The 14,202-nt window shown below is 43.1% G+C and overlaps 1 protein-coding gene across 1 annotated transcript in view; it reads left to right on the plus strand.

The window, feature by feature from the left end:
- Nucleotides 1-674: 674 nt before the first annotated feature.
- grid1a (glutamate receptor, ionotropic, delta 1a) overlaps nucleotides 675-14,202 on the plus strand; it is a gene marked incomplete at both ends in the record, with an annotated part of 225,587 nt that continues 212,059 nt past the window's right edge. Inside the window, 2 exons of the mRNA XM_080849389.1 lie at nucleotides 675-753; nucleotides 5,132-5,287. Of these exons, the coding sequence (XP_080705515.1) occupies nucleotides 675-753; nucleotides 5,132-5,287 (235 nt within the window). The remainder of the gene's footprint in view (nucleotides 754-5,131; nucleotides 5,288-14,202) is intronic.

Below are 14,202 nucleotides of genomic sequence, written 5' to 3' on the forward strand. Positions count from 1 at the left end.
TTTCAGAAGATAGTTGATCTCTCCTCATTAAACTTTCCTGGATGTCGCACGGGTGTGGGGTGTCTCTGGGTTTGCCGGTTTCTCAGTCAGCGTCCCATTCGTCGGTCCTTCCGTTTCACCCTCCTGCTTCAACACATGTTCCTTTCTCGGCTGTTCCACCAGACCATTCTCTACTGTCTCTGCAATCACGTGGTTTAAGAAAACGAGCAAAACTGCGAGCGTCCGATCCTTGTGTGTATATTTGTGCGACTGTGTGTGTCTATGTGAAAGAGTGAGCGGGAGAGGTATAGAGAGAGAGAGAGAGAGAGTGCAGGGAAGGGGGAGGGTGGCTCACTCCTCCGCAGTTTACTGTATCTCAGATGCTGTTAGAGTGCTGTGGAGAGCGCAGAAGGAGCGTCCGGACTCTTACCTGCTCTCTCTGATCAACAACGCAACGCTCTCCCCACCTCTCCCTATAGCTCTCTTTCCACCCTTTCCCACCTCTCCGCAACTCTTTTCCCCTCCTGAGAATACATCTGACTTCATTCTTCCCGTGGCTTGTGCCGGTGTTTGTGGTTGTTCTGCACTCTCCTTCTTTGCAAATCTGCCTCCTCATCTTCTTCGTTTTGAACCCGTTTGGATTTCCCTGGAAGCTCGGGCGCGTGAATGAGCCATCTAAGAGAGAGCCGACGATCATGGAGTTGATTGGGATCTGCCTTTTTCTGTGGATACTGCAATGCCATTCAGCTCGGGCTGATTCCATCATCCACATTGGTAAGACATCGGATGGGCGCGGGTGACTACACGACTAGAGTAGCCTACACTAGAGCAGGACATTACCGCCTTGAAGGCAAATGCACGTCAATAGCACAATTTGCGAAATAACAATGTAATTCGATCTGTCAGGTCCACCATCAGATTAATTAATATAAACTAAACCCTTGGATGGATATTAACTGAAACTTGTCAGTGACCGTGTTCGAAATGCACACTTTTAAGTCAGTCCAACTAAGTAAAGTATTCTAAACTAAAAACAATATTTGAAATGCCGCATGTATGATTGAGGGGTTAACCGAAAGTCTGCCCCTCCCGGCCTTAAGATTGAACTTTCGGCAGAACGTGATGGAAATATGAATTTGCTCCATATGCATGGCTCGAAGTGTTGGCGTTCTGTCTCTGCGCGCGTATGCGTACTTAGTGTTGACTATATAATTTCCAAGATTAGATCACGTAACCTTCGCATGTGGTGTCTTAACAAACAGTGTAGCCACGTATTTACATAAATAAATTCACTGTTGGTGAAACACAAATCTAAACAGCATCAGAACAGAGCGATGAAGGGGACGCACGGACGATGGCATACTGTTGCAATAGGGATGAGTTTGAACGTTATATCTTAGCAGGAGGTGAAGCTCTTGTAGGACTGTGTTGTCGAGATAGAACTGGTCCTAGATCAAATTGTTGAATCAGTTTAACTGTTAGATTAACCTGATCTTTTCCACATTTAGTGCACATAGGACACACGTTGGTCTACAAAGGCGGTGTCTTGCAGTCATGAGCTTCACATCACGTACACCCTCGAGTCATACAGGAATCTCGAACGGTTGCAAATTGTAGCAACTAATCGTAGTTTGTCACTGGGCTTAAAAATGATTAGTTCTAAACATTAAAGATGGTTACTGCAACAGTTCCTTAATTCCATTCCTGTCACGTCTGGTGAAAGAGACGACAAGAGACGATGAAAGCTGTGTTTTACATTCAAAGACACTTATTTAGAGGATAAAAGCAGTAGCACTCTGGCGAATCAGCCCAATCCAACATGATTTAATGATTTTTAACCAATGTATGATTGTTTTGTTGTTGTCTGTGTTACTGCTGTGGGTTGTAGGCCAATTCATATACAAACGTATCCAATGTGATTGTTGTGTCAAACAACGCGACTTTTAAATGTCATCAGGATGTGAGATGAGAGACATTTATACGTAACTTGACAAACGTGTACGATACGTGTGCACGCGCGCGCATGCACTCTATTACCTGGAGAGATATGGTAGCAAGTGGACTGATACGTCTACCATGTACGCTACCTATGGCCAACTCATTTTCAAGTCACTTCAACGAGAACGGGTGGGTTGTTAACAACCAGCTTTCTCTTTAGCCTACTGTGTAAAGCGACTGGACATATTTAATTGAAGTAGCCAGCACCCTAGTATCACAACATAATATGCTACATCGAATGTCTTTTTATTTGGCCTATGTTGTGCACAAACCAGTAGCATTGATTGATCCTCAGCGTTTCGACGTAATGCCTATTGAGCTGTATCCGTGAAGCAAAATGCAGGGAGAAGAGGAGGGTTGGTGACTTGCCTGCGTATGTCGACATTAGAATTTCATAACCGAGGCTGAAAGAGGGAATTAATTCCCGGCGCCAGTGACAATGATTGATGAACATCGTGACAATGGCGATTACATCAGTAGCGTGTAAAAGTTCAGGTTGTCAGAACTCCCAGGACTACAGAGATCCAGACAAAATCCTTAGGTGCCAACGGCTTCTAAATCCTTAATATTTAGGAGCCAAAATGTACAACCCCAATATGAAGTGAAGAAAAATATGTCGCACATAGTTTTTGTGTTCAGTATAGTTTGGTCTGTGCTTCATTTTGTCTGCAGACAGCTCTCTGCACTGGATTCTGTAGCCTATCAAGGGGCCCCATTACTGGTGATGGGCGATTTTAGTCTACCTGAAAATAATATCATAATATAACGAGGTATTTTTGTGTCAACAATCGTCATGTCAGCTCAACACCAAAATAAAACAAGGTCTTCCTTCAAATGTTCTCAAGACTAATAATACAAAAATGAGTTACTCACCTCTTAAACACAACTCAAAATAAGAACTCATACCTTTAACAACTCATAGCAGACTAAATGCCCCAAACAATCCCTATAATAAGAGTAATATCTATTGTTTACAATTTAGTATTGGACACATGTTTTCACCAGCTTTGCTGATAAATCCATCAATGTTATCAGACGTCACAATTAACCTTCAAGATGTCCTTTGGTGATATCTGAAAAAAACTGCCTACTACAAAATAATCAATTTGACTCATGTTATCTTTATTATCACCACATTTTAACACTAACTTCAGTTGTGTAAGGAGTTTTCCGGGTTCAGCTACGCAATAGATCTGTGCTTGGGTCGTGGATGGTGTCCACAGCAGTCTACAGTAGCGTAGTTGACCAGGAGCTTTTAGCGTGTGAAATTTTGGGTACCACTTTACAATAAGGCTCCCTTTATAAAGGTTTATAAATGGTTTATAATTAGGTTATTAATTAGGTTGTAAACACTTTGTAGGTCAGGTAACACAGTTTTTATACATTGACGCGGGCTCACTATTTGGGAAGATCCCCATCTGCGGGGGTAATCTCTACGGGTCTGGTAGTAACAGATACAAGATGGTAGGGAGTTTGCAATGGGCTAGTATAGCCAGGTAAGGGATAGACAGTAGGTTGCCAAGATGGGGATCTTCACAAATAGTGAGCCCGCCTTGATGCATAAAAACTGTGTTACAACTAATTTGTAATGGCTTATTAATGACCTACAAAGTGTTTACAACCTAATTAATAACATACAAAGTGTTTACAACCTAATTAATAACCTAATTATAAACCATTTATAAACCTTTATGAAGGGAGCCTTATTGTAAAGTGGTACCAAATTTTGCCAGGCTTACTTTTGTAGACCTAAACTAAAGTGTAACTGCACCCTATATATTTTTTGCGTTTTGAACTTAATGATATGACTGAGCTGTGATGAAACACATCAGTGCTGGTGTTAATAGTGACAAAATTCCCATTTTAATAAAAAAATAATTAAAAAATGGCTCAACTCGCTATCTACTGTTTAAAATCACCCTGAACCTTTCAAAGCCGATGCTTACATAGGGTCAATCATTTGGGATTTATCTACATAATTAAATGGGCGGTCGTCTTCCCCCAGCCCCCGCCCAGTGTCATTTTGATTTGCTGATCGAGACTCATCATTCACAGGAGTTTACACCCCTTTCCTACGCTTGCCCACTTTCTATCATTTTTCAAAATTATACAGTGGGTGGAGTTGGGCTAAAGTTACATTTTAACTGCAGTAGATAAGCTTGCATAGCCTACCATAGCATGTGTTGTTGGACAGAAGTGAATCTAGCTGAATATCTTTCTACTAAGTGTTTACGAAGTGTTTTACGACACACTGCACCACAAGTGCACTTGTCCTTTCATCAGGAATGTCAGCTGAGTTTTTGAGTTGTTGAGACATCAGGGTTTTTTTTTAGCTAATACTGAACCCTGTCACATTTGCATACAACGAAATTTGGAGCTCTGCTCCTGTTGGTGCGATGAGGGACAACATATAAAACAACAACAACATATTACATGTACAAATAAAGTGCAAATGGCTAAAAAAGAGTTAAGAGTTCAATAAAGTGCGGTGGCATAGATTCCCAGAGGTGCTTTACGATAAATACAGTAACATTAGTTATACATACAGTAACATTAGTTATAGATACAGTAATGTTGGTTATAGATACAGAAACATATTTATTAATACAGTAACATTGGTTATAGATACAGTAACATTAGTTATACATACAATAACATTTGTTATAAATACAGTAACATGTGTTCACCTGCGGGTTGCCACCGGCAACGGAGAGGAAAAAGAAATGGCCACAAAATGAATTTAGGCGCATGGGCGACCATTGAAGTCGCCATCTGGAGCCATGATCTATCAATTACGCTTCTCTATGTGCCTCGATTTAGGTGTTAAGCAAGTTCTGTACAAGAGCACCTGCCAGTGTTTAAGGTGACAGTTCAAGGTAACAGTTTGGAAATGTTGTGTACCTTTATAGCCCCAGGCAAAATAACATACAGCTACCTGTAATTTACATTGGCAAAAAACAGCCATGACCAAAAACAGTCACACTCAAAAAGTCGATGCTTATGTGTACACACTGGTAGTAAATTCTTTGAGCCATCTGTATACAAGAAAAACTTCTCATCCCCCCCCCCCCCCCCACAGTTCTGTAATGGGGGTTATTCATTAATTATTTTGTGTATGGGAACATTTTCATAGTTTCCTTCCTTCCTTCAACAGGTGCCATATTCGAGCACAACGCAATACGGGATAATGAGATTTTCCAACTCGCCATTTCAGACCTGAGTTTGAATGACGACATTTTACAGAGCGAGAGGATCACCCATTCGATCAAACTGATTGATCCGAACAACCCCTTTCAGGCGGTACAAGAAGGTGAGTAGGCTTTGGCATATCATTTTCCTGATTGATCAGCTTATCGCCTGTGCCCTCTGTCATTTCGGTTGGGGACTGTTAGGAACTTCTGTTTAAGCTTGTAAGACAACTCATTTTCATTTTGGACAGGGGTTGGTGGCATTAATTTCCTGAACCATGAGGGTATTTCGACTGCTTTCAGTGATGTGCAAGGCATGTTGACTTTGCCAGCTGTCATGGTTGAGTGTGAAAGAGAAAGAAAGAAACTGTGTGTGTGGGTGTGTGATAAAGAAACTGTGTGTGTGGGTGTGTGATAAAGGGGTGGAGGCAGGATGGCACACCTGCACACTACTTCTCTACAGAGGACCTGTGGTCCGTGACGGCAGAGCTAGGTAGAAGTGTTGAGTCAGTCAGTGAGCAGAATACTAATGTGCTAGAGTGTCTTTTTTCTACTGATTATAGTTACTTAATATAGAATAGAATGAAATCACCAGAACAGGTCTGACCATGAATATAGACACCCTGAGATGCTCTGGAGAGAAAACTTTCTCTGGATTCATCCTTTCCCTTAATGCTCTTTGTGTTCTCCCTCTGTCTTTCAAAAACAGTTCCGTCATCTTCAATCCTGAAAGAAAATGCAAAAGTATATGACAAAACACTTACTTTCTTTTATTTGGACTCCTTTATATTGCAGAGGACGCCGGAAGTCTTTTTACATTCTGAAAAGCACAATAATGTTTTGGTGATATAGTCTCTCCCATTTGGTTCATGCCTGTGGCCAGATCACCACACACACACACACACACACACACACACACACACACACACACACACACACACACACACACGCACACACACACACACACACACCTTGTGAGTGGAGTTCAGGGAGTTCAGGTTCACCTATTTATCCTTTTCTACATTCTCCTCATGGTCCCTGCCCCATTATTTCAGTTGCATGAATTTTGAGTAGATATTTCTTTTATCCGTAGCCTTCTGGCATCAAGGGTGGTGAATGATGGACATTTTAGTTGCCATAGTCATGCTGCCCCGGCCCTAGGTGGATTAGCATTACATTGTTGTTGATGATTCTGGGAGCCAAGGGACAGAGGGGGCCCACAGAAATGAATGGATAAATGAATTCAAAATTCTACCTAGTGGCCCTGGACTTCTAACTACATCCCTGCATCAAATTCTGATGAGCATCTGGGAAATATGCTCGCACGTGCACAAACACGCACACACACAGCGGACCTGTAGAATGCGAATCCTGTGCCAGTTTAGCCAAAGGAAGCTCAACAGTTTGAAAGAATCTGTAGATGCCCTTTTTTTTTCCTCCATCGAGCTGATTCCTCCCCAATGCAAAGTCGGCAGAAATGGCTGCTGTCCAGGCACAAAATCAGCCAGCGAAAGTTCACACAGCAAAACAGGGCAGATGCTGCTGCTGCTGCTGATCAAGAGTGAATCCTCAAGCAGTGTAGTTGCCCCCCGAATGTCTATTGCATTGGTACAATGATAGATAGATAGATACATAGATAAATAGATAGATAGATAGATAGATAGATAGATAGATAGATAGATAGATAGATAGATAGATGGATACTTTATTTATTCTGAGGGAAATTTTTGAATGCAAACACTCTAACAGCACACATTGTTTTTCTGCCTGCTACCTTGAGCGATAATTGAAAGGACTTCCAGGGAGATAAGCACGGTTCTGACCGCTGGCCCCCCTAGGACTGTGTCTCCGGGGCCCCGTGGTGCAGTGGCTCTTGGATTGATTTGCCATCCTCTGCATACAGAGCTCTCTGTTGCTTAAGCTGCCATGCACCGACTCTAGGATCGATTAGCCTCCTCGGGTGAAAGAAGGCTTGAGTGACAGCCCCATCTTGGTGACCTTTCGCCTTGCTCTTTTGTTGGAGCACACCCCACTGTTTGGTCCCAGCACTTACTCCCTATCATTTACAAACAGGAAGGAAAAGGTCACTCACCTAATGAGCTGAAGCAATAAGGGCAATGATACCTGAAGTCTTGAAATTAATCATTAAGGACTTTGTGGGGTTTAAGGGTAAACACTACACGTGTGAAGTTATGCTTAGGTAAAATAAGAGACAGAACAAGTGGGGATATGCTTTAAAGGTCCAGTCTTAGGGTATGCTTTAAAGGTGCCTTCTAAGTAAGGCTTTGAACCGGTTCACGGAACGAAAACGAAAACCAGAAACTTTTGATGTTTTGCTAGGAACAGAAACGAAACCAGAAACTTTAAAAAAAATTATGTTCCGGATCAGAATCGTTTCCCTAAAATAATGGTAACCGGTTAATAACGTTATTTTTTCGCTCTTTCACAAGATTCCTAAATGCAATATGATTGGTGATGTTCTCTTCCGGTCGTTCACCTAGAGAACCTTGCCGCGCGCCGCCAGCTAGTAGCCTTATCAGATCAAATCTATAGCCACCAGTCTCTCAAACTCAATCTTAAGAAGAGGTAAATATTGTACCAAGTATCTCACACATGTTTGTTTTTAAATAGGAATTATATAAGATAGGCTACGAATTTCTAATGCATTGTTGTAAAAATCTTAAAGGTGCAGTCTAAAGGATATGCTTTAAAGGTGCCGTCTAAGGGATATGCTTTAAAGGTGCTGTTTCTAATCCAAAGCAAATTGATTCTCATGGTCCTCTTGCTGTCCTTTGTATGTCCTGACCCTGTAAATGGATAACAAAGATACTGGCTTGAACCAAGCTATAAACAGTTCCAGCCAATCAACATGTTGCTTGGATCAAGCCATAAACAAATCCTGCAAATCAGCATCTTGTTTCAGGAGTCCAGAGGGGAGGGGATGTAACTGGATTGGCTGTTGAGCTCATATCAACAACCGTTTGGCAAAATCACAGACTGTTTCTTTAACGGTGAGGGCTTAGAGAAGGAGAGTCATGATAATGGATGTTTGAATCACTAGGAAAGGGACTTGATGGGCAAAGAGGAAAGGATTAAGCGATCTCAGACAATGCATGAACGAAGGGTAAGGAGAAAAAGACAAAGATCAAAACACTGCCAATGCCAGGAATTGATGGCTTTCTGTTCCTGAGTCTGACTGCTCATTGTCACTAGGCCATTCAATTTTAATCAAGGCACCATGTGACCATGCTGAGTGATGGCAGGCGGTGGGAAACGTCAGGGATAGATAAAAACGAGAGAGAATGGATGAAAGAGAGCAGTTAAGAGAGACTGGAAGAAGTCGCACATCTGTCATGGGAGCACTGCCTTTGAACTTTCGTCCACCGATGGTTTCACTATAAAGATGAGCGGATGAAGGAGGAGGAGAAGGTCAAAGAAAAAAGTATTATGGATTGATGGATGGACCTCTAAAAGTCCTGCCGCAGCTTAGGAATTGAAACCCAGTGCAGTAAGGAGGCCCAACAGTAGCCATGTACAACAGAGGACAATTCTCTACAGTAATCTCGCACTGTAAGTAATCTCTGGCCACTAGGCAACGTGTAGGCCCCGCATGGAATTCCTAGCCAATCTCTACTTCCAATAAAAATCTACTCGACCATTTGCGGTGCATGTATGAACTGTACCATATAGACACTATGCACCACAATACAGGTCTTTATTATCAGGCCAGTGTATAGTTTGAGCATCTAATAGTCTACAAGTGTGCCATGAACTCGCCAATGCGGATGATTGTGGGTATGTCTGTGGCTGGGAGCTACTTAAAGAACAACAGCAGGAGCATGATGGTGTTCTTGAGTTATTTCCAGGTATACAAGAACAGGAGAGTGGTTGTTATGCCTCAGATGGCCAAGGACCCTACTTAAAGAACAACAGCAGGAACATGATGGTGTTCTTGAGTTATTTCCAGGTATACAAGAACAGGAGAGTGGTTGTTATGCCTCAGATGGCCAAGGACCCACAGGAGGGGCTGCTAAAGCAATATGTGTTATCTATGGCCCACCGAAGGGAAGCTAGCTATTGACGCCTGCAGCCTGGTTGTTCACCCACACTGAGTAGCATGGCCTGATTTGGTCCTTTGAATCCTGAGCATTGATCAGAGCAGGAGTAGACCAGAGGTGGACCCATGAGGACAAATGAATGAAAGTGGAGAAATTTACATTTAGTAATTTAGCAGACGCTTTTGTCCAAAGCGACGTACAAGGGAGAGAACATTGAAGCGAAGAGCAATAAAAACCTGGTGTTACAATAAATACTACTTTGAGATGATCTTGATTAACCAGGGAGACTAAATGAATCATTGTTTTAGGATGCTCTCATCTAGTTACGGTAGGCAACCATGTGTCTTTGTATGAGACTCACAAGTATGTCACAGTGATGCAGCTTAGCAGAGTTCTTCAGAGGCGTGGCAACTTTTCATCCTGTGAAGTTAAAGGTGGACAAAGACCAAATGAAGCTTGACGTTTCCCACAGTGCATTGTGGGTAGCGGAGCTGACAGGTTCAGAATGGCAGTGACCCTCGGGCATAGCTGAGGATAGGCCAAAGTGGATTAATCATAGGGAAAGACTAGACTTCACAGGCAGCCCAATGGTAAATGTATGGATGTGAGTATGCTCTCTCTCGCTCTCTCTCTCTCTGTCCCTTTATCTCGCTCTCTGTTTCTCTATCTCTGTCCCTCTCTCCCTCTCTCTCTCACTCTCTGTCTCTCTCTCACTCTCTTTATGCCTGTGTGTGTGTGTGCGTTTTTGTGTTTGTGTGTTGATGGAGTAAGACTTCGAGGTGGCAAATTAAAAGTCAGGGGCTGTTTCAGAAACAGGGTGATTATGTTTAACAAGCTGTTGAAATGGCAAAGTTCAAGCCAGGAGTAACACCACCTCGTGAGGCTGATCCTGATAGAGGTCTCACAGCGTTTTGGTGCCACTGTCCAGTCGAAAGAGCAACTTACAACACCACATTTGTATTCAGCGGAACACCCAGTGGGGGTATGATATCAAAAGGGAAATCAACAGCACCCAAAACATGTATGTGCCAACCTTGAGCTAAGCTAGCTTTCGCGCATAAAGTCACGTAGGGGTTACAAGCACAGATTCCAAAGTCTAAAAGTCAGAACATTTCACCAGCTGGCATCATGCATCATCTCCTACTCCACATGACCTAGACATGCCTCGGGCCGAATGTTTAGGGGTGTGGAGCGTCTTAAATGTGTGAACCCCAGCAAGTGAGGAGGAGGAGGAGGGCGGAAGGGTTCATGCTAACAAGCTGCCAGAGAGCCTCTTACACATGGGCACCACAGTGGAAAGAGATGTGTCCTGCCTCTTAATCCCGTCTCAAACCAGGTCTTGTTCATTCGGTGGCGTGAAATTGAAATGAAATAAGAGGTCCTTACATTTGTATAATGTCTACAGGTCATGAGGTCAGTAGATTGGTCTATGTTAGCAACTGTACTGTTTGTGTGGATCAACTGGCGGTTTAAGATATCTTTCGTCAGTTTCGATAACCATCAATATTACGGGTCATACTTCCAAGAAACCAACTAAACAGTTGCATAGCCTTATGCTTGACCCAAGTACTGTCCACAACGTTCATATTTATTTGTCAGGCCGATGCTATTGTAATTATAACAAAATGAAGCTGGAGTTTAAGCCTGAAGTCATAGTTTGGACAGGAGACACCACGAAAGGATACTCGCTCCTCCTTTGAGGAGTTTAGCCTGGTTCTCAGTCTTCAAAAGCCTGGAGCAATTGACTGGAAACCATCTCTCATATATCCGCAGAGAGATTAAGAGATCCATGATCTAATATTTCTTATGGAGACAGAAGCAAAGATTTCCAATGGGTTTCAGGCCCAAGACATCAAAAGAAGTAATTGACCATTGGAAAATCTCTGAATACAGGATTGGGGTTACATGTTAGTTATTCAGCTCTGTTCAAAGACACAATGGCATTTACCAATAGATTTCGAATTAGCCACCATTATTCACACAAGGACCCAGGGGCTGTCTGAATGGGGTGTGCCCATGAAATACTGTTTGAAAAGTGGCCAGTGAAAGTGGTCATAGAAAGGCCAGCCATTTCCAGCTCCAAGACAGCAGAATTATCGAGTCCCCAGGTTGGGTTTGGCACTGTGTCTCCAAGGATCGATCAGGCCAATATTGCAGACTGCAATGATTTCCATTGTTATTCCTATTTTTCATTGGTGTCTTAGTTTGATTTTATTGGAGATACCACTTGTGTTTTGTTTGATATTGTACGTAGGGCTAAAGATCTGTAGAACTCAATACTCCTCTCTCTAAACAGCATGGAGACTGAGGATGTCCCCTCTGCGTTATCGGTCTAATTAAAAATAGCCATTTTACATTCTAAATGGAAAAAAACCCCCTGATTTTTAGGGCTTTGTACAGTGTGACAAAGCGAGCCATTGTGCCTTTGCATGCACATTAGTTTGAATAAGATCCAATTCAATTTCATTTGGCTTTGAGAGGTTTGCCTCTGTTCCTCCCTAAAGTGCTCATGCAATATGTGCCCTCTGGTATTCTACCTGACCAGGATGTTAAATACTGAATTCTGCATAGAAAGTACTGTTTTACGAATTGAGTAAAGTGCAATGTCATCTTTGATCAGTGATCTTACGGTTTTCACACTTACATCAAGACACTGATAGACACCTGGGTGGCACGTGGAGTGTGTGCTACATCAAGACACTGATAGACACCTGGGTGGCACGTGGCGTGTGTGTTACATCAAGACACTGATAGACACTGTGTGGCAGCCATCGCAATTCTGATCAGGAGGAATGAGCAGGCCCTTCCTGCTCTAAGGTCACGGAGCCCACAAGCTGTCATTTGAAAAGGGCACATGAGTGTGTTTAGTGCCAGCCAAAACCCTTTTCTCTGACTTATTAGGTAAGTGAGTGACTGGGAATTCACTTATATTCTGTGTGTGCCTACAAAAAAAAAGGAAAAAACGTTTCGCCTTGTTGCTATGTCACAGAGGGATTCACCTGATTCTTGTAGTTTCGTTCAGAATGTGTCAAGATTCATCAAATATTGATAGGTTTAATGCTTGTGGGGGTTCTTGTGCACTTGTGTGTGAGTGTGTGTGTGTGTGTATGCCAGTAACTTTGCATCGATTTTTTTATTTTCTCAGCTTTCATGTGCATGTGTGTGTATGTTTGTTTGTGTGTGTGTGTGTGTGTGTGTTTGTATTTGTGTGTGTGTGCCAGGTGTGTGTGTGTGTGTCTGTCTGTGAGTGTATGTGTGGGTATGCCTGTACTTTTGCATGGATTTATAATCATTTCAGCTTGCATGTGCATGTGTGTTTGTTCGTGTGTGTGTGAGTTTGTGTTTGTGTGTGTGTGTGTGTGTGTGTGTGTGTGTGTGTGAGTTTGTGTGTGTGTGTGTGTGTGTGTGTGTGTGTGTGTGTGTGTGTGTGTGTGTGTGTGTGTGTGTGTGTGTGTGTGTGTGTGTGTGTGTGAGTATATAAACGTGCATTGTAATGCAGATCAGATCTTCACATCACAAGGGAAGCCAAGCGCAGTGCACTGGCATTGAGAATCCCGGTCCAGTCAGTGCTGATAGACACTACATAGGATATGCATTTGTCATCTCAGCTTTCACGTAGAACAACTGGCACTGTTGTGCTCCACTGAGCCTGTTTATGAGACAGAGTGAGGGGGAGAGGGAGAGAGAGAGAGAGAGAGAGAGAGAGAGAGTGAGGGGAGAGGGAGAGAGAGAAGACTGCCAGATGAGAAAGACTCAGAGTGAGAGAAAAAGAAAGAGCAAGAGTAAGTGAGAGAAAGGAAGTCAAAGAACAGACCGTGTGGGAGAGCCTGTCTGTTTGGAACGAGGGAATGAGAAAAAGAAGCAGACCCTAGAGCAAAGCAGGGTGTTTGTCAGGAGGTGAATGGCCGAGGGAAGGAATAAGGAGACGGAGAGGGGGACACTGGGGGGCAGGCACAGATGAGAGGTCATGTGGGGGTTGAATGTCAGGGCTTGTTCCGCCCCCCCCCATCCCCCCCACCCCCCTGATGCACAGGGCCCACAGGGGGCTGAACCTGGCACCACTGCTCAATTCGCCACGTGAGTGGATGCCATAGTTGACATTCCTAAATCATTGGAGGAAATTGCCATTGCTCAGGTCACTGAATCTCTTTCCGCCCTCTTCCCCTCATCCTCCCCTCCATTATTTTTCCTTGAGCTTTCCCGGTCATTTCCTTCTTTGGTATACTCCTCAGTTGTATTGATTCAGAGATATTTTTTTCCTTTGAGAAAGCTTATTTTGAATGCTTGGCTCTTGCCTCTTTCACTGGATGTTTTTCTTCATATATATATAGAGTATATACATCTGTGACTGTGTGGCTCAGAGGTGTCTCTGTGAACATGGTAGGCTTTCATACGTTTGGCACTGCGCCACAGCAATAGATTAGATTTAACGGACGCTAACAAGATTTACCTCTGATCTGCCTTCAAAGGAGTAATCGGTGACACGCTAAGTGTCACCCGAAGCACAGATTTTCAATAATCTTTTTAATTGGGATATCATAAAGCAGACTAACACGTCTCAGGCAGTGGACCAAGTCAGGAAGAGAAAAAAAAGAAAAAGAAAAACATTACAGAAAATATTTGTTCCTACTCAGGCAGCCTGATGGGATGTCCCTTGCCTTAATTACCTCGACCACTCCTGGCTTCAAATAAAATAGCACAAGTGTTTTGATAGCGATGTTAGCGGGATGACTCGTATGTGCTAATTAGTGTTGGAGCTTCAGACGCTCCATTTGTCTCCCCTGCCTTGCCTCCGTCTGTTTCTGTTTGTAAGACACCGGTGTGAAACTGCAGATGTTTTATTTATTCAGCGCCGTCTGCAGGACATCAGATGGCAAAACAATCGTGGAGGAGGACTGGCTTACCATTCTAATCAGACAATCTATTGGGCCCTTGAACTGAGTTAAGGCATGAACATTAAGGACTACTTTTGGCAGTCA

Source organism: Sprattus sprattus (genome assembly GCF_963457725.1).
Source record: "Sprattus sprattus genome assembly, chromosome: 12".
NCBI lineage: Eukaryota > Metazoa > Chordata > Actinopteri > Clupeiformes > Clupeidae > Sprattus > Sprattus sprattus.